This window comes from Macaca mulatta, chromosome 7, assembly GCF_049350105.2.
Source record: "Macaca mulatta isolate MMU2019108-1 chromosome 7, T2T-MMU8v2.0, whole genome shotgun sequence".
NCBI lineage: Eukaryota > Metazoa > Chordata > Mammalia > Primates > Cercopithecidae > Macaca > Macaca mulatta.
Genome location: NC_133412.1, coordinates 148819837 through 148838993, shown reverse-complemented (window position 1 = coordinate 148838993; position 19157 = coordinate 148819837). Strand labels below are relative to the sequence as shown.

General features: G+C 44.2%; 1 protein-coding gene across 6 annotated transcripts in view; it reads right to left on the bottom strand.

Moving 5' to 3' along the window:
- Positions 1-19157, bottom strand: part of FLVCR2 (FLVCR heme transporter 2) — a 69592-nt gene that overhangs the window by 17583 nt on the left and 32852 nt on the right. For 4 of the 6 annotated variants that reach the window (XM_015144152.3, XM_077941528.1, XM_015144154.3 and 1 more), the window contains 2 exons: positions 8972-9113; positions 5163-5303 (listed from right to left, as the gene is read on the bottom strand). In XM_015144152.3, coding sequence (XP_014999638.1) covers positions 5163-5303; positions 8972-9113 — 283 coding nt within the window. The remainder of the gene's footprint in view (positions 1-5162; positions 5304-8971; positions 9114-19157) is intronic. The other 2 variants (XM_028851701.2, XM_077941529.1) reach the window with 1 other exon arrangement.

Sequence of the window (19157 nt, the reverse complement as noted above, 5' to 3'; positions counted from 1 at the left end):
GAGGGGGCATGAAGCCCCCTCCCTAGGCCCATGTAGGTGGAACAATGATAAAGCACTGAGAGCCCCAAGGGAAGGTGAACCTTGGGATACACAAGTCAAGACTTTGAGTTCAGATGCCAGAGGCATTGGAAGTTTATTCAGAAGCATGAATAATCTTGCTGGCGGCAAGGCTGGGGCATAACTATGGAAAAAGTATGCCCTTTGAGTATGCCATTTTCTAGAAGAGAAGCCTTTTCAACAATTCTTTTCAACAGGGCAGTTGTCATGCCATTGATCATAAGACATTAGAGGAGGCCATGTGAATGCAAGACTCAGAGACACAAAGAGAAGGTAGCCAGAGGAAGGTTCCCTTCTCCATCCCACCCCACCCCACCCTACTGTGAAACACACCAAAGACACTGTCAGACACGTGGAATTTCTGGTTCCCTGAGTCTTCCCGCATTGCCAAAGTTGAAGGAGAGAGGGAGGGTGTTTTACGGGCAGTTTCTTAATGATGTGATATTTCAGCAACATCAAACCCAAGCTCAACCCCTGCATCTCTTCCCCTCTAAACTGAATTGCCAGATTTCAAAAAAAAAAAAATAGCAAATAAATACATTTGTAATAAATAATAGTCCTTAGTTAAATATGCCACAAATATTGCATAAGACATATTTATATTAAAAGTATTTGTTGTTTATCTGAAATTCAAATTAACTGGATGATCTTTATTTTATCTCTCAACCCTACCTCTAAGAGTGTAGCCAGAAGTCTAGGGAAAAGCCAGCAACACTTGCCCCCTCGATTTACTCCAAGGCCTTCAATTATTGCTGCACCTCAGCTCTGGGCAGTTGACTCATCGGCTTGGAGAACCACTTGGAAAGCCACTGCAAATACAATACCACCAGCTGCAGGACAGTTACTCCTCCTCTTAGTGAAATCTGGTTTGGACCAAAGAAGCAATGCTGGAAATCAGTAAGTTTACCAATGCAATAGCATTGTAGTCTGGCAATGGCAGATTGGCAGTCTGGAGGCATGTCATGTCTTTATTCTCAACTGCATTAAAAGCTTTCACTTCCATTCAGAACACTCTAATGGGAAGTAAGTGTCATTACTGTTTTCTAGTGGGGGTGGAGAGTATTAAAGAGATGAAGGATGGGCAGCACAGATGGGTGAAGGTAGTACACTCAGTAACTGGCAGAGCTGACACCAAAACTCAGACCTCCCATTTCTTACGAGCCAGCTCTGAACTTACGAGTCTAGCACTCAAGGCTCTTAACCCAACACATGTCCAAGCATGTCCAATATATGTGCCTGTGAAATGCTGTTGCCTATTTAATTCCCAGCCACATGCTCTTTAAATGCATATAATTCAGAGCTAAATATGAACACTACATGTACAATGTAAAAAGTATGAAGTATTTCATTCTTCAAAGCCCAATATGAAACTGCAAGGGGATTAGGAGGACTGGGGTAATTCCGGAGGATTTCAAAGCATCTAGTTGAATTGACAGAGGGCATTTTAGAAAATTATTTTTGTTGGGAGGCCAAGGCGGGCGGATCACCTGAGGTCAGGAGTTTGAGACCAGCCTGGCCCACATGGTGAAACCCTGTCTCTACTAAAAACAAAAATTCCCTGGGTGTGGTGGCAGGTACCTGTAATCCCAGCTACTCGGGAGGCTGAGTCAGGAGAATTGCTCAAACCTGGAAGGTGGAGGTTGCAGTGAGCTGAGATCATGCCACTGCACTCCAGCCTGGGTGACAGAGCAAGATTCTGTTAAAAAAAAAAAAATTGTTTTTGTTTTTGTTTGTTTTAATTCGGAACAAACACAGTAGGAGAAGAAAGCAAAGATTAACAGTTGGAGTAAGTGCCTATAGCTCTTGCCCTATGGACAAGAAACTAAATCTCTAGAGCCTCAGTTTCCTCATGTCTAAAATGAAACAAAGGGCTTATGTCATGGGTTAGTTTTGAAAATTTAATGAGATAATACATGTAAAGCAATTAACATGATTCTTCAATCAAAATTTTTTTCAAATCTGTGATTAAGTCTAAGAATCATTTTCTTTTTGGCAAAGAGCCCCACATGGACATCACATTCTCCAGAGTTTCCTTTCAACATTTTCAGCCAGCCTCTTGTTCACCCCAACTCTTATCCCCACCGCAGGCAGCTGCAATGTTAAGCAGTGCCATTGATTGTTTTCAACAAATGCCCTGGCAATAGGGCTTTTCCCATGAGCAAACTCCAAGTCAGGTCAAATAACGTGTCCTATGAACAGGGCTTTTCCGGGGACCTGCTAGGTAGGTCAAATAGTACTTCTCAGGGGTGGAGCGCCAAATCGACTTTGCTCCCTCCAGTGGCTATGAGGCAGTTGGTTTGCACAGCTCCATGGCTATGAGGCTGCTGGATGTCACAGCCCCATGGCTGCAAGGCTGTAGCAGTCAAGGCTACTGCAGAGCCTGGGAGAAGGGGATTGGAATAGGGCAAGCGAAAACACAAGGCCCACTGTTCTTACTGATATTTAGCCATTTCTCTTGAATAAACGCTGCTTGGATTGTTGCACGTCATTTGTTTAAAGTTCTGAAAAAATTCATTTTGACATTTTTTGCCATTGTTCTTGTTTTTATAGAGGAGTGGATTTTCTAAGGTCCTTACTCCACCATTCAAGAAGTGCTTTCCTATTTATTTCCTGGGTTATCATTTTAGCAAATAGATAAGGAAAAGTGTCCAGGAGTACAGGATTAAAACTACTCTGTCAGATTAAAGACCATGTGAGCAACCAGCCATGCGAGAGGAAGGAGGAGGAGTAGCTTTGCTCCCCACAGCATGGCCTAGGCTTGAGCCCCTTGAAAACCAGGAGTAACAATGTTCCTGGTACATTTTGTCTGTTTCTTGTTCTCATGAGTCAGTGACCTGGCCCTAACACCAACAATCTCCAGCACTGAGGACCATAGCCTTTGGAATGGGACCACTGCCCAGTTATCACCACTGTCACCATTTTCAGCCACAGAAAATATTTATGAAGTACTCATCTGCCCTAGAATCCCAGGTGGGCCTCAAATACCCTCTTGTTAGATGCAACAAGGTTTATGGTTGTCAGAGGTCAATGCACTCACAATATCTAACTCTAGCAAAAGTAAAAGCTCTTAGAGTCACGGAATCCTGAGTCTACAAAGGCCCCCAAAGGCCATCTGGTTTCACTATCCATCTTCAGCCTGAGATCCCCTACAACATTCCCACCAAGTGGTTAGTCCCATCTATGCTTGAATACTTCCCAGTGATGGGGAAACTGTAACTTCCTTAGTTGGACGTCTCTAAGCTTTGGAAACTTTGTCTTTGTTTTGCGGATGAATGGGGAGACATAGTCAGAGAATTGAGAAACTGGAGGAAATGAGGAATGGAGGATCGAGATCTTGAAGACGAACCTGGTCATCTATGGCTATTCCAGATGAAAGGTCACCTAATTTCTATGTATGCCTGAAAAACAGGATTGCCCCTCTACCAGGATGAAGCCACCTCTTATCTAGTGTCTCAGCAAATAAACGCTTCAGTTGATATAAAATGTATTGATGAGCCTAAAATGAAACTCTGGAACAATTCTAGGAAGGACCATCAGCAATTATAGAACAGGCATTAAGAATGCAGATTTTGGCTGGGCGCAGTGGCTCACACCTGTAATCCCAGTACTTTTTGAGGCCGAGGCAGGCGGATCACCTGAGGCCAGGAGTTTGAGACCCCAGCCTGGCCAACATGACAAAACCCCAGCTCTACTAAAAATACAAAAATTAGTCGGGCATGGTGGTGCATGCCTGTAATCCCAGCTACTCGGGAGGCTGAGGCAGAAGAATTGCTTGAGCAGGGGAGGCAGAGGCTGCAGTGAGCCAAGATCGCACCACTATACTCCAGCGTGGGCAACGAGAGGAAAACTCTGTCTCAAAAAAAAAAAAAAAAAAAAAGAATGAGGCTTTGGAGTTAGACGAACTTGTATTTGAACTCTGGCCCTGCCACTTGAAAGTTGTGTGACCTTGGGCTAGTTATTTGACCACTCTGAGTTTAGTTTCCTCATCTGTTAAATAGGGATAATTTTAGTACCAACATCACGTAGGTGTACTGGAAGTTAAATAAAATCAGATATGAAAAGCACCTGGCACAGAGTAAGCACTGTTGTTTTTATAAAGCAATAGCTTTTGAGTCTGTAGGCAACATGAAGCTGTGGCCAACTGGGGTTTCACTAAGAATAAGTCATGTCAAACTAATTTCATTTCTTTGTTTCATATGGTTACTGTACACGTCACACATTTGCTAACTCTTGGTTTTAATCAAACTTTAACTGGTGGATTAAATGACCAAATGTAGGCTGAATAGCAATAAAGGTGGGTAGATATGTAGCAGCTTGAACTAAGGGTACTAACTAATAGACTGGCATTCAGCTGGAGGACACTCTTTAGTGGAATGCCATGAGGCTCTGCCTTTGCCCTTGTTCGATCCAACGATCTTATTACAGGTTTGAAAGAAGATACAGAAAACACCATGCTGGGAAAGAAAGCCAACACATTAGCATTAAGATTCCAATTTATCTTTCCAAGAGCCAAGCAAATGAAATGAAAGAGGGATGTTGTTGTACAATCAGATAAAATAGAAGTCAATTACAGGATGAGGGAGGACTGGTTGAGGAGTGACTGATGTGGCAAGACACATATATGCATGCATGCATTAACTAATTTATGAATTTAGTAACTACTCAAATAGTCACTTGAGGACAGTCACTGCTGAGGAACTATAAAGATGAAAAACATAAATCCACAATCTTTGAGAGTTCAGTCTAATGGGGAAATAGACCTGCAAAATTTTTTTTTAATGACAGATGTTAAGGTGTATAAGGAATAGCATGGTAAGAGAGGGAAAGTTTTACCTACTACTGCTTTACAAAAGTGATACTGAGATGAGACTTGGAGGACCAACAGGCATTTGTCAGATAACCTGACGTGGGAAGAAATTATTTTCTAGGTGGACTTTACAGCACATGCAAAGGCCCTTGGGCATAGCTGGGTCCTCTGGATTGACCCTAGACAACAACTTTCCAAGCACATTTGGGCTTTGGAAAGAATAATATGTGAAGACACATCAGGCCTCTTGTCTAACATTTCCAGTTCTAATGCATTCCTAGACACATTGGCGCCTTACCATAGGTGATGACAAGCAGCACAAAGTTGAGGTTTTTGAAGAGCTGGGCGATGGAACCTAAGTACGAGGCATCAGGAGAGGTCAAGGCATAGCTCAGGGATTGGGCCCTGCTGGGGGGATATTTAGGTTTCTCCTTGAACACTGAAAGGAAAAAAACAGAGATGGCTGGAATTTCCCATGGTCCCACCCCAGCAGAGCTGGTTCCACATGAGTGAAAGCTGCTCCATCATCTGAGAGGAGCTAAGACTCCCACAGGAAATATTAATTCTTCAATTAAACCCTTAACAGCCCTCTTCTTGAAGCTGCTTCTCATTGTTAGGCTGAGTGAATGGTCCTTTTATACTTTTTTTTCTTTTTCTTTTTCTTTTCGCTCTGTCACCCAGGCTGGAGTGCAGTGGCACCATCTTGGCTCACTGCAACCTCCACCTCCTGGGCTCAAGCCATTCTCCTATCTCAGCCCCCTGAGTAGCTGAGACTACAGGCATATGTGCCACCACACCTGGATAATTTTGTGTGTTTTTCATAGAGTCGGGGCTTTGCCATGTTGCCCGGGCTGGTCTCAAACTCCTGAGCTCAAGCAATTTGCCTGCCTCGGCCCCCCAAAGTGCTGGGATTACAGGCGTGAGCCACTGCACCTGGCCTGATTACTTTTTCCTTTTCTTTTTTTTTTTTTTTGAGACGAAGTCTCGCTCTGCTGCCCAGGCTGGAGTGCAGTGGCATGATCTTCACTCACTACAGCCTCCACCTCCCAGGTTGAAGCGATTCTTGTGCCTCAGCCTCCTGAGTAGCTGGGACCATAGGCATACACCACCACCATGCCTGGCTAATATTTGTATTTTTAGTAGAGACGGGGTTTCGCTATGTGGGCTAGGCTGGTCTTGAACTCCTGACCTCAACTGATCCGCCCACCTTTGCCTCCCAAAGTGCTGGGATTACAGGAATGAGCCACCACGCCCAGCCCTGATTACTTTTTTTTAGTGACCTCTGGAAGGCTGAAATTATTGGACCTCTCAGGCAGTGTTCAAAGATCAAGGAAACTCATAATAACCAGCAAATAACATACCACAGAGAGCTGAAAAAACACACTAGCAACACAAAGCTAAAGCTTTGGGATTGGTGAGCCCAGTTAATGGCTTAGTGCCACAGCTCCTCCCAAGGGGAAAGGGACTATGTTGCCCATGCTTAGCACAGAGCATGGCATGCAGCAGCTGATAAATATTCCCTGAATAACTGAAAGGGGTCTTTTTCTGCAGGGAAAAAAAAAAAAAATCCAGGGTCCATTCCTCGTTTCTCAAAGTCTGAATCAGACCTTTGCCTCATGATAGAAACAAGAAGATTAATACATGCTTCTCCATTGACTGTATTGATGGCCAGTCCATTTTCTAGAGGGCAGATCAGTTTAACTAGTTGTTTGGCTAAAGTGGTTCCCCTATTAAATCTGAATAAGTGGCCAGGAGTGGTGGCTCACTCCTATAATCCCAGCACTTTGGGAGACCAAGGCACGTGGATCTCTTGAGGTCAGGAGTTCAAGACTAGCCTGGCCAACATGGTAAAACATCGTGTCTACTAAAAATAGGCATGTTAAAACACTTTGTCTACTAAAAATACAAAAATTAGCCAGGCGTGGTAGCACACACCTGTAGTCCCAGCTACTCGGGAGGCTGAGGCAGGAGAATCACTTGAACCTGGGAGGCGGAGGTTGCAAGGTTGCAGTGCACCAAGATTGCACCACGTACTCCAGCCTGGGCTACAGAGTGAGACTCTGTATCAAAAGAAAAAGAGAAAAATTTCCAAATAAGCACCTTGTGGCCTCCTCCACACCCCAAAAGAATGTTCCTGAAAGGTCAGTAGACTGTCGCCACTTAGAGGAAGGCGTGGAAATGAAATTTACTCTCCTGGCAGATCAAAGGGGCCCTCCACCCAGAAAATGCCCTTGCACAGACTTCAGAGCCCTGCTTCCTCCTTCCATAGAAACTGTGCTGGATATTATAGTTGGGAGCCTCTCATCAATTGTCTTGCCTCTTCACCTTCCCTTCAATCGGGGGAAAGAATGCAAGGCAAAAAGTTTGCTTATCTTTACATCAGCAGGTGTTGGCTTAACGATTTGGCAACCACGAACCAGAATTCAGATAAGATTTTTCAGGTCTTTACTCAATTAGCGACTATCCATCTGTGCTTGATAATAAAATGCCCAAACAGAAATGTCCTACCTCCAGATTTTCAACTGCAAAGGACCAGGCCCTCATCTGCTTGAGAATTTGGAGCTGGACATATAATTTGAAACTCAAAGTCTGGCTAAGAGGCCCATGGCTGTATCATTCTTCCCTGCTCTCATCCACAGCTCCCTTGCTTCTCACCTTACTAGGAACACCAAGGTCTCTGTCTAATACATTCTGCCAGCTTTTAAACCCATTAGACAGCCTTTCTCATCCTGGATTCTTGGCGGGGAACAACGCAATGAGAACGGTTGAATGAGGTACCCAATTATAGAACTGCTTGACTCTGGAGGTGGAGTCAGTAGGCAGGAATGAAACCTTTAACATGTGAGGTGGAACTTCCAGGTATTAGAAAGAAAGCTGGTTAACCTTTAGACGGGTGACTAACTGAAAATAAAAACCTCTGTCTTGCTGGTTCTAAATTTATCATAGCCCATATAATATCACCCAGCTGAGAAAAGGGGATGTAAATTTATCTTACCAAATACCTCAATCATTAAATGCACATGGATGTAAAATATTAACAGTAGTGGCCGGGCGTGGTGGCTCATGCCTGTAATTCCAGCACTTTGGGAGGCCGAGGCGGGTGGATCACTTGAGGTCAGGAGCTCCAGACCAGCCTGGCCAACATGGTGAAACCCCGTCTCTACTAAAAACACAAAAATCAGCTGGGCATGGTGACAGCCGCCTGTAATCTCAGCTACTCAAGAGGCTGAGGCGGAGAATCGCTTGAACCCAGGAGGCAGAGGTTGCAGAGAGCTGAGGTTGCGCCACTGCATTCCAGCCTGGGTGACAGAGCAAGACTCCATCTCCAAAAATAAATAAATAAATAAATAAATAAATAAATAAAACATTAACAGTAGTTATCTGAGGTTCGTGGTTGGGATTAACTTGTACAATGACAAGTTAATGGTCATTCCTTTCTCTATACTTTTTTGTATTTTCTAGATTTTTCTACAATAAGCCTACATTACTCTTAAAAATTTTTAAAAAGCAGTAAAGAACTATGATCCTCAAGTATTTTCGGGTTAATCTATGAGATTATTAGTTTTACGGATCAATTTCAGTTTTGTTTTTTCAGAAATTTAGAATAGGGACATAGACAAGCTTAGACTTGAATCCCATCTCTGCCACTTACTAGCTATCTAATCTCGAATAGTTGATATAACTTCCCTTAAGTCTCATTTTTCTCTTTGTTAAATAGGACTGATAGTGGTACCTCACTGACAGGGTTGTTGAAGACTACATGAAATCAGGCATGCTCAGTACAGTGCCTGTGATGGCCTAAGTGCTCAGTGGATTTCATCAAGGGGACTAGCAGTCTACCCATTACTTCTGATGAGGTAGGACTGGGAACTGGTTAATGACAATTAAACTTTTTCTTAGCCACTAACAAAGTGGATAGGACCAACTAGCATTGTGTCAGGACAACTACCCAGGCTAAAACATTTGAAGACCATAAGAAGCCCAGACTCCAGTTTCTGTAAATATCCATGGTATTTCAGGGCATGTTCACACGGGTCCCACCAAGGTCAGCAGAGTCTCCCTGCCCCTTTGCCCCCTGCTGCCCCATCTGTCTACTAATGACCTTACCAATGAAGACAAGGATGAGGAGGAGAGTGGCCACACCTCCTATTATATAGAACATGATGCTGATGTGGTAGGCAAGCTTGTCCCGGTCTTCGACGTTGGGTACCAGAACAGGAGGGACCAAGAACCCAATCGCAATTCCAAGCTATAAGACAGAGACAACCAATCACGGTTATCAATGGCCAAGAGGTGACAACACAAATGTAAAGAGATTCCTAATAAGAAATCTAATTCCCAACTTCCAATCCTTCCTAACACCCATGCAGGGATTATTTCTCACCTCAAAACACCAGGAAAATGTTTCTTCTGACTGACAATTTGGCTTATACATCCTTCTGACCACCCTCACTATCAATGCCTGTTACAAGAATGTGTAATTGATGGTCTCAAGGCAGGCTGGCTCTTCTCTAGCTGCAAACTGATGAATGATGGTTCCTCTACTCCCATATCTGGAGTAGAGTAAAATAACATTGTTTCCTTGTGCTACTCCAAATTTTAGTTTCACTGAATCTGTTAACCCAGAGCTGAGAGCCCAGCTGGGGAGAAATTCTATACCCTGCAAGCCCAAGAACTTGCATTCAGTAAGAGTTGGAAGCCTAAAGCTGTTATCACATTTACAAGCATGGAAGCTTCAGTTTATTGTGTGAATAACATAGTAACTTCTAAAGCATCTATAGTGTGAAGTCACACATAACTGCATAAATTCACACAGGAGATAGGCACCTAAAAAAATGGCTGTAAACACACACACACCCCCCCAACAAATTAAACCATTTCTTTTTTTTCTTTTCTTTCTTTCTTTTTCTTTTCTTTTCTTTTTTTTTTTTTTTTTTGAGACGGAGTCTCGCTCTGTCACCCAGGCTGGAGTGCAGTGGTGCAATCTCGGTTCACTGCAACCTCCGCCTCCTGGGTTCAAGCAATTCTCCTGCTTCAGCCTCCCGAGTAACTGGGACTACAGGCGTGCGCCACGCCTGGCTAATTTTTGTATTTTTAGTAGAGACGGGTTTCACCATGTCGGCCAGGATGGTCTCGATTTCTCCACCTTGTGATCCACCTGCCTCGGCCTCCCAAAGTGCTAAACCATTTCTTATCTGGGTTGGAATTCAAACTCCAGTGACCTGACCGATAACATGAGTTGAGTGTTTCTGAGGTCAGAAAGACTTGGCCTCAGTACTGACTGGCTGTGATACAATTCGCAAAAGCCCTTCTGCTGCACATAATATTGAGGCGGAAATGGGAAAACAGCTTGTGAACTCAGGCAAGCTTCAAATTCCAAGAGTGAAGGAAGATAAGTAATTCCTTTGTCGTAAGGTCTCATTTTTCCTTTGTTGTACTTGAAAGAGCTATTGGTAAAGAAACAATTTGCTTTCGCTCCTCATTTTCACATCATCCATCAGCTGCCAATCTGCTGACCCCCTTGATGGGTTTTTCAATATGTCAGTTACAGTCATTCAAGATGTTTAGTAGTGGTTCTCAGTTCTGGAATATTCACAAAAGTGATCACTCATAGTTTCTGTGTAGAACTCGTCATACCAATATGTAATCAATTAACCAAATGCATCTTTAAAACGTACTCTGCCAGATATTTTAGGAAGTACCAAGAGGTACAGGGTTCCTGCCTTCAAGGAGCTTAATAATCTATTAGCAGGAAAAATGTTAAAACAAAAATACAACAGATAACACAACTGGCCATATTTGTGGGTTAAAATGATAGAATATTACAGTTTGAAAGTTCATCTGTAATCCTCTATTATAATTACAAACCCAATAATTACAGGAGAAAACAAAAGCCAGGTGAGGTTAATTGAGCTCTGTGACTTGTTGAGGGTCACCCAGAGTTCTCGCAGAGTGGAAATGAGAAAGCAGATCTCCTGGCTTCTCTGGCCAGTGCATCCTGGGCCAGAAGCCTTGAGAAAGGCCCAGGCAGGCAGGCTTCTGCAGAAGAGAGGCCTCTTTTGTGTCCTTGGAGCTTTAGCTGATCCTTGGTCATACTGGTTTGTCAGAGTCAGGCTTCTCAACTGCTCATCTTCAAGACTTTAATTGAAGGTAAAAACCAGCCACAAGCAGAGGGGCAAATACAACCTTCTTCATAGCTGGGAAGCTGGGCCCACTCCAGCTCATATATGACCTTCTAAGTACTTTGGAGTTGGAGGTCTGGAAGTTAAGTAGAATCTCCCAAGGTCCCATTTGCAAGAGTGAGGAAAGATACGACACCATCTGAGGTTCTGTGACTCTTTCATTTCCAAAGGAAAATCAAAGCTCTGAGGTCCCAACACAGGATACTTTAATTCCCAGTTAATCTTCTGCCCCAATAAAGAAATCCTCCCAGCCGGTGTTACACTGTACGCCCTACTCCTCTGGGGCAGCTGGACTCTGTTCATTCCATCTGTACACTAAGCTTGAGGGAGTGCTATTCCACCCCAACTCCAGCTCTTAAGCCTTCCCCAGGCAGCAGGGTGGATGGGTGGGCCCTAGTAGTGGCCTACAGTAACCCCAGCTGGGCAGCAACACTGTCTCATGGTAACCTTTCTCAAGAAGGAAATTGGCTATGGAGGTACATTTATGCCCAGTGTGGAAAACCAAAACATAAGGATTAGAATGTAAGCTGCTTCCTCTTTTGTTTTTCAAGACATATTTTTGTCCTGCTTCTTAAGAGCAGTGTTTAGGGAGAGTCTATTTCTAGTTCCTAGTTTATAAGTTTATAGGTCTGTCCCGTAGTTATGATGGATGGATGGATGGATGGATGGATGGATGGATGAGCAGATGAACATTGGTGGAAAATCCTGTCTACACAAAGCTAGGAATGACACATCTCCCTATTAAGGTCCAGGTTCTTTCTACATTGTACTCATAGTGGTAAGAAAAAAAAAATGTGTATGGGAAAGTAAGGAGAGGCTAGGATACCCTAGTGTATCTTGAGCATCTACTATGCACTGAATATGTAATACAATTCATCTTTTAGGCCGGGCGCGGTGGCTCACGCCTGTAATCCCAGCACTTTGGGAGGCCGAGACGGGCGGATCACGAGGTCAGGAGATCGAGACCATCCTGGCTAACACGGTGAAACCCCGTCTCTACTAAAAAATACAAAAAACTAGCCGGGCGAGGTGGCGGGCGCCTGTAGTCCCAGCTACTCGGGAGGCTGAGGCAGGAGAATGGCGTGAACCCGGGAGGCGGAACTTGCAGTGAGCTGAGATCCGGCCACTGCACTCCAGCCTGGGCGACAGAGCGAGACTCCGTCTCCAAAAAAAAAAAAAAAAAAAAAAAAAAAATTCATCTTTTAATTTAACCCCAATAACTTTATTTTTCATTAATTATTATTATTTTTTGAGACAGGGTCTCACTCTGTCACCCAGGCTGGAGCACAGTGGCACGATCTCAGTTCACTGCAACCTCCGCCGCCTCCCAGGTTCAAGTGATTCTCCTACCTCAGCCTCCCAAGTAGTTGGGATTACAGGCACCCACCACCATGCCTGGCTAATTTTTGTATTTTTAGTAGAGACAGGGTTTCCCCATGTTGGCCAGCCTGGTCTCAAATTCCTGACCTCAAGTGATCTGCCTGCCTCAGCGTCCCAAATTGTTGGGATTACAGGCGTGAGCCACTGCACCCAGCCTAACCCCAATAACTTTGTAACAACAAAAAAGAGAGAGAGGAAAAAAAAAAAAACAAAAACCTTCTGCTCAGCACCCTGTCCAGGGTCACACAGGCAGCTAGCAGAGGAGCTGGGCTCCTAAGCCAGTTCTGTCTATGTCAGAACCCAGGCTCACTTTGCTGCCTTCCATGAAATGTTGGTGTGATACTAGTCAACACAGAAGTCTACATTTTCACCCATTTGAGTTGTCATTCATTTGATAGGAAACCTCTGGGGTACAAATCAGAGACCTGGGGCCTGAATCAGTGAAACATTAATTTAAAATGTGGGAGAACGCTGCACCCGGAGCGTTTGGCACCTTTCCTGGAGACCCACCTTGGGAAGGCAGATGAATGAATGTCACTGCTAACTGGTTTTGAGTTGACTTACATCCCTGCACTTGTTCTAGTTTTATCATTCTCAACAAAACACAAAGTCATGGGCAAAATACAAAATTCATGGTCAAACCAAGTCACAGTCTTAGCTCTTCTGGAACTTACTTTTCAAAAATTAGGCTCTCTTCATTTTTACCTATTCTATAGCAGTATTTCCCAACCTTGTCCCTTAACAAACATCACCAGTACCAACCCCGTTGTTATCCCTGAGGTCTGAGATGGGTACTAAGTACCTGTATTTTCATATGCAGGCATCCCCATCATCATCAAGGGAGTTGAGGAGACACTGGCCTCTGGAAAAGTGTGGCTCATGCCTCCTAATAGTTTCCATGCAGCTCTGCTCCTAGCTATTTTCCATGATAGCCAGCCATCTTTGGAAAACGTGATCAGATCATGTACCTCTCCTGCTTAACACCCTGCAGTGACTTCTCCTTGCTTTAAATTAGAGATAAAAATCCGAAGCACAGCCACAAGGTTTTGCACATGGGCTCTGCCTAATGGTCTGACTCTTGTCATCAACTTGTTCCTCAGGACTTTGCTACACTGAGTTCCCTTCCGTCTTTCAAGTAACCACGGGGAGTTTGCACTGGCTCCCCTACCTGGATTAGAATGTCTCCCTGCTGTGTTTCAGCTAGTCAATGCAGATATCCTTCAGGTCTGAGTGCAAATCCTGCTTCCTCAGGAAGGTTGCTCTGATCCCTTACATGAGTTCGGTTTCCTGCAGGGGTAATTTTATATTTGTATGATCATTTAATGAACATCTGTCTTCCCAACCAGATTACAAGCTCCATGAGGGCAGGGCTCACACTGATCTCTCTGGAGCCTGGCACATGATAATACTCATCATAGTAAAACGTATGGAGCTTTACGTGGAGTATCTCAAGCCTCATAACAACCTCAGAAAGAGAGGTCTAACATCGTCCCAATTTTACAGATGATGAGGCTGAGATGCAGGAAGGCTGACTGACTTGCCCAAGGTCACACAGCTCTAGGTAGCAAGGCTGGAGTTTTCAACACAGTGTTCCAAAGTGAGGTAAGCTTTATAACTATAGTTTACTTCATCCCAATAGAGGGCGTTTAACAAAAAATGTGATGAATGAAAGGATGGAGAGGCAGCCTGGGATATTTAATTTTAATTTTCTATTTTATTTTTGCCCTTTCTGCAAACTCAAAGGTGACCTCTAAATGCTACTGCAATGTCAGTAATCAGGAGCATTTCCAGAGCAAATGTCACAGGTAAAAACATGTCTATGTGGTCTGAGGGCCCTGGGTGACAGGGAGAAGCCATACTTTGAATGATGTGTCACTTGTGATTCTAGCTCTTGCATTTGGCAGAGCAAGAATAAAACCAGAAAATCATCAGGCTGCACCTGGGGTAAGATTTTCATACCCAACCCATTACACAACACAACACACATGCTATGCAGGCTGTGAGATCCACGGAACCACTGTTTCCTATCCGCTTCCACCATCCACTGTCCCTATTCACCATTCACAAAGCCCTCAGTCACAATTGAATCAGAACCCTAGCACACAGATGCCCTCCTAAATCCTACCTATTCATGGGGCCAGAATATGGCCAGGCCATTCAGGGAGGATCCCAGAGCTTCCACAAAAGGCAAGGCAAGGAGCTCTGTGTCCACACAGTGGTAAGGGCTTCAGTCCAAATGGAACAGAAAAAGAACCGGTAGTCCCCATCTGAGCCTCTTGCTGGGTCCCAGGCACCTCATCCTCTTGACCCAAGCCCCTGGCAAGGTGGATCCTGCTCTTGTTAGGAGACAACCACCTCCATAAACAGGTTCTCGCCTACCGAAACTCATTCCTCTCCCAATGTGCACTGCTATTCAGACAAACGCAAGCCTACCCCTAGGGCTGGGCCCCAATTTGCTCAAGCCAATTGGCTCATTCCTCTCCCTTGGGCACAGTCATTGGGTATGGCTGGACATGTTCCCTTAGATTTCAGGTCTCTCAGGAGCTATCTTCCTAGTGCTGAGTCAAAAATGTCCCATACTTCATAAACATGTAAAATGCCATGTATCAAATAATAATAAAAATATACATATATATAATATATACAAAATAAACACATATAAAAATATTATATATATATTATATATATAATATATATAATATATCATATAATACATCATATTAATATAGTGGTTAAAGGTTATATATGATGTATATAGTACATCATATTAATATAGTGGTTAAAGGCTCAGTGTCAGGGGTCAGAAGGATCTCAATTCAAATCTCGACTCTACCAGTTACTAGAGCTTGACAAGTTAATTGACCTCTCTGTGTGTTTCCTAATCCACAAGAGGAAGAAAATACCATCTAGCTCATCAGGCTGAGGTTCACTCCCTGTCTGCAAGGTTGGCTCTTTCCCACACGCTCTCACACAGCAAGGTGACAGTCAGCAGAGGCCACTGGGACTCCCAAGATGCACTTGGTTTATTTGGGGAAGTCATACAAACCATCATCCTACCCTGGTTCTGCTTCACTTCCTTCTCTGGCTCCATCTGCGTGTCCTTCCTCAATTATCTTAGTCATCTTTGACTCTGCCCTCTTATATGCACTTCATCTCAGATCCTCCCAAACCCTTCTGCAAAGTTCTCCTTGAATCTGCCCTGTCCTGCTTCGGCCCTTTCTGCCTTTCTCCCAGGCAACTGTGATCTCTTCTTGCCCAACCTGCACAATGTACTCAGATCATGGTCCTCGGCATTGCATTGACCCCACCGTCCCTGCTCAAAGACCTTCAAGGTGTCAGTCCTCTCAGAGGAAGGAAGCAGGTGCAAACCCCTCAGCCACTGTTCTTGGCCATTGATTTGGTTTGGCTCTGTGTCCCCACCTAAATTTATCTCGAATTGTAATCCCCATGTGCCAAGGGAGGTGCCTGGTGGGAGGTGATTGGATCACGGGGGCAGTTTCTCCCATGGTATTCTCATGGTAGTAAGTTCTTACAAGACCTGATGGTTATAGAAATGTTTGACAGTTCCTCCTTCACACGCTCTCTCTCTTGCTCTCTTGCCTACCACCATGTAAGATGTGCCTGTTTCCCTTTCCACCATGATTGTAAGTTTCCTGAGGCCTCCCTAGCCATTTGGAACAGTGAATCAATTAAACCTCTTTTCTTTATAAATTACCTGGTCTCAAGCAGTTCTTTATCACAGCGTGAAAACAGACTAATACAGCTGTCTTTGCTAGTTTCAACCTTCCTTTCCTGTCCCTTCTCTCCTGTATCCCTATAAATCCCCTATATTCCAGCCAGATTGAACAAGTCATGATTCCAACCTTTCCATCATCTTGTCTATCTATACCTTTATCCCAAGTTATTCCCTTTTTAATCTTTCAGAGCCCATCACCATGTGAATTCTCTTACAGAGCTTTCCTTGACAATCCTCACTACGTGTGATTGCCTTGCCCTAACTTCCTCTAATCTTTGGGTTGTCAGCCATTTTTCTGAAACTTGCTAGTCTGGTGCTTACTTAATACATGGGTGTTGAAAGAATGAGCCACAGTTAACTGGCATGTCAGGAAAGCACCATTGCCACTGCACATTTGTCATGTGAGCCCAGAACTGTGGAAAGATGTGGTTGGAAATTTAAGTCTAGACAAGGTTCTCAGAGAAAGTTTGCTACTTTAAGAAGCATGGTTGAGGATCCTTTTAAAATAAGAGCCTCATAAAAGATACATTGGTGTTCAATCTAGACTTCCACACATCGGATTACTGCAAGCTCATTAACCCAAATGAGCAATTTTAAAGCATTCAGTATGATGCTGTCCTCACCAAAGGATGTTTTACATGATACAGTGATTAGGTAAATGTGTATATCTACATACCTCTCTGTACACTAGCAATGATTTTATGGCCTAAAGATTAATCTGAAGTTAAGTTCACAGAGTAGGACAGCTGAGGAAAACTTCAGCTGCACAGACACCTTGTGAGAAAGTGTTACTATGTAAAGGGGCATGATGGGTTTGGATATTGTCCCCTCTAAAGCTCATGTTGAGGCTGGGTGCGGTGGCTCATGCCTATAATCCCAGCACTTTGGGAGGCCAAGGTGGGTGGATCACTTGAGATCAGGAGTTTGAGACCAGCCTGGCCAGCCTGGTGAAATCCCATCTCTACTAAAAATACAAAACTTAGCTGGGCATGGTGGTGTGCACCTGTAATCCCAGCTACTCAAGAGGCTGAGGCAGGAGAATCACTTGAACCCAGGAGGCAGAGATTGCAGTGAGCCAAGATGCGCCACTGCACCCCAGCCTGGGCAACAGAGCAAGAATCCATCTCAAAAAAAGAAAAAAGAAAAAGAAATCTCATGTTGAATTGTAATCTCCAGTGTTGGAGGTGGGGCCTGGTGGGAGGTGATTGGGTCATGGGGGCGGATTTCTCATGAATGAGTTAGTGCCATTCCCTTGGTGCTTGCCTTGTGATAAAGAGTTCTCCTAAGATCTGGCTGTTTAAACCTGTGTGGCATCTTCCCCTTCACTCTCTCTTGCTCCTGCTCTTGCCATGTGACACCCTAGCTCCACCATTGCCTTTCACTATGACTGGAAGCTTCCTGAGGCCCTGCCAGAAGCCAAGCAGATGCTGGCACTGTGCTTCCTGTATAGCCTGCAGAACCGTGAGCCAATTAAACCTCTTTTCTTTATATATCACCCAGCCTCAGATATTCCTTTATAGCAATCCAAAACGGACTAACACAAGCTCCATCTCCCAGGACGATGTCCACCTGAGGAATTATGTGGAAGTGACTTCCACACTCATTGCCCATCCCCACATCGTGCTGTGTGCAGACCACAAAGCTGGTACTATTTAGGCAAGTCAGCACACTCCAGTCCATAATTCTGTCGCTATAAATACTGCTCTCTACCCCTTGGCCAGCATCATTTAGATGTTTGTTTATACCTGCTAGTGAATAACTGACCTAGCAACATGGAGCATAAACAAGGACTCCAAGATCCCAAGTGGAAGACACCAGGCTACAGTGAAGGCACTCTGCCAGGCAAGCTACCTTGGGACATGTGGTTGAAGTTTAGCACGGGGTCTTGGGATTGAGTCTATGGATGCCCCAAAAAGAAGCAAGGAGAGTCCAAGGTGGCTGCTGGGGCTGCGAGACACTGCAAAACTAAGAACCCACAGCTTGAGCTTAATCATGAGAATGAGCCCCCAGCACCCAGGAATGCCAGGCGGCTCCAAGGAAAATGCCACGGTAACCGATAATGTCCAGGCAAAGACTGCTCATATGACTGTTATTTGTGAAATCTCCAAATCCAAGACTTCTTTTGAAAAGGTCAACTCGGGATTAAGGAGGTGGCAGGCCTTCAGAGACAAAGACAATCTAAACAACCTCATTGAGTTGGTGGAAAATCACTCATGAAGAGAGTTTATGGATTTAAAGGCTAAGCTAAGATCTCTGAGAACTTCGGGAGTAGGGTCACAGCTGTCCAACTCCAGATTTCCTTAGAGCTCCCACCCCAGTCACAGGGTTTGTCCTGAAAGCTGTGGTTATGCTGGTAGCTTTTCCCGCCTTGACTCCTGGATTCCCTCAGTTCTTTTGAGGAAAGAGGTTAGGGAAATGCAGGAAGCAGCAGCTACTGAAATTAGGATAGCCTACAATCATTGATCCCTAGGGAAGATAATAATAGTGATGAGAGCTGATACACTGTGCTCAAAGCACTCTATAAATATATATACTCTTTGAATCATTTTATTTTTTAATTGTTAATTTTTTCCTTTGGGGGGCAACACTTCACTCCATAGAATAGAAGGAGTGCTCCCTTAATCTCTATTTTAAAGTGGAGGAAACTGGCATTTAAGTAGCTTGCCCAAGGTCACATAACAGTAAGCGATGAGGCTGAACTTCCAGCTCTGGCCATCTGTACTAGTTTGTACTCTCATCCATTAGGTAAAGGTGCTGGTCTTAAATGTTATTCAAACCAGGAGGAAGGAGGGGAATATGTACTGAGTGTCTGCTATGTGCTAGACAGCATGCTAAAGGGTTTTTTTAACATGATATTTCATCTATGCCCTCACAACTACCCCCTGAAGTTGGCACCATCATCTCTGGTTTGGGGTGTTTTGTTTTGTTTTTTTTTTTGAGACAAGGTCTCATTCTGTTGCCCAGGCTGGTACAGTGGTACGCTCTCAGCTCACTG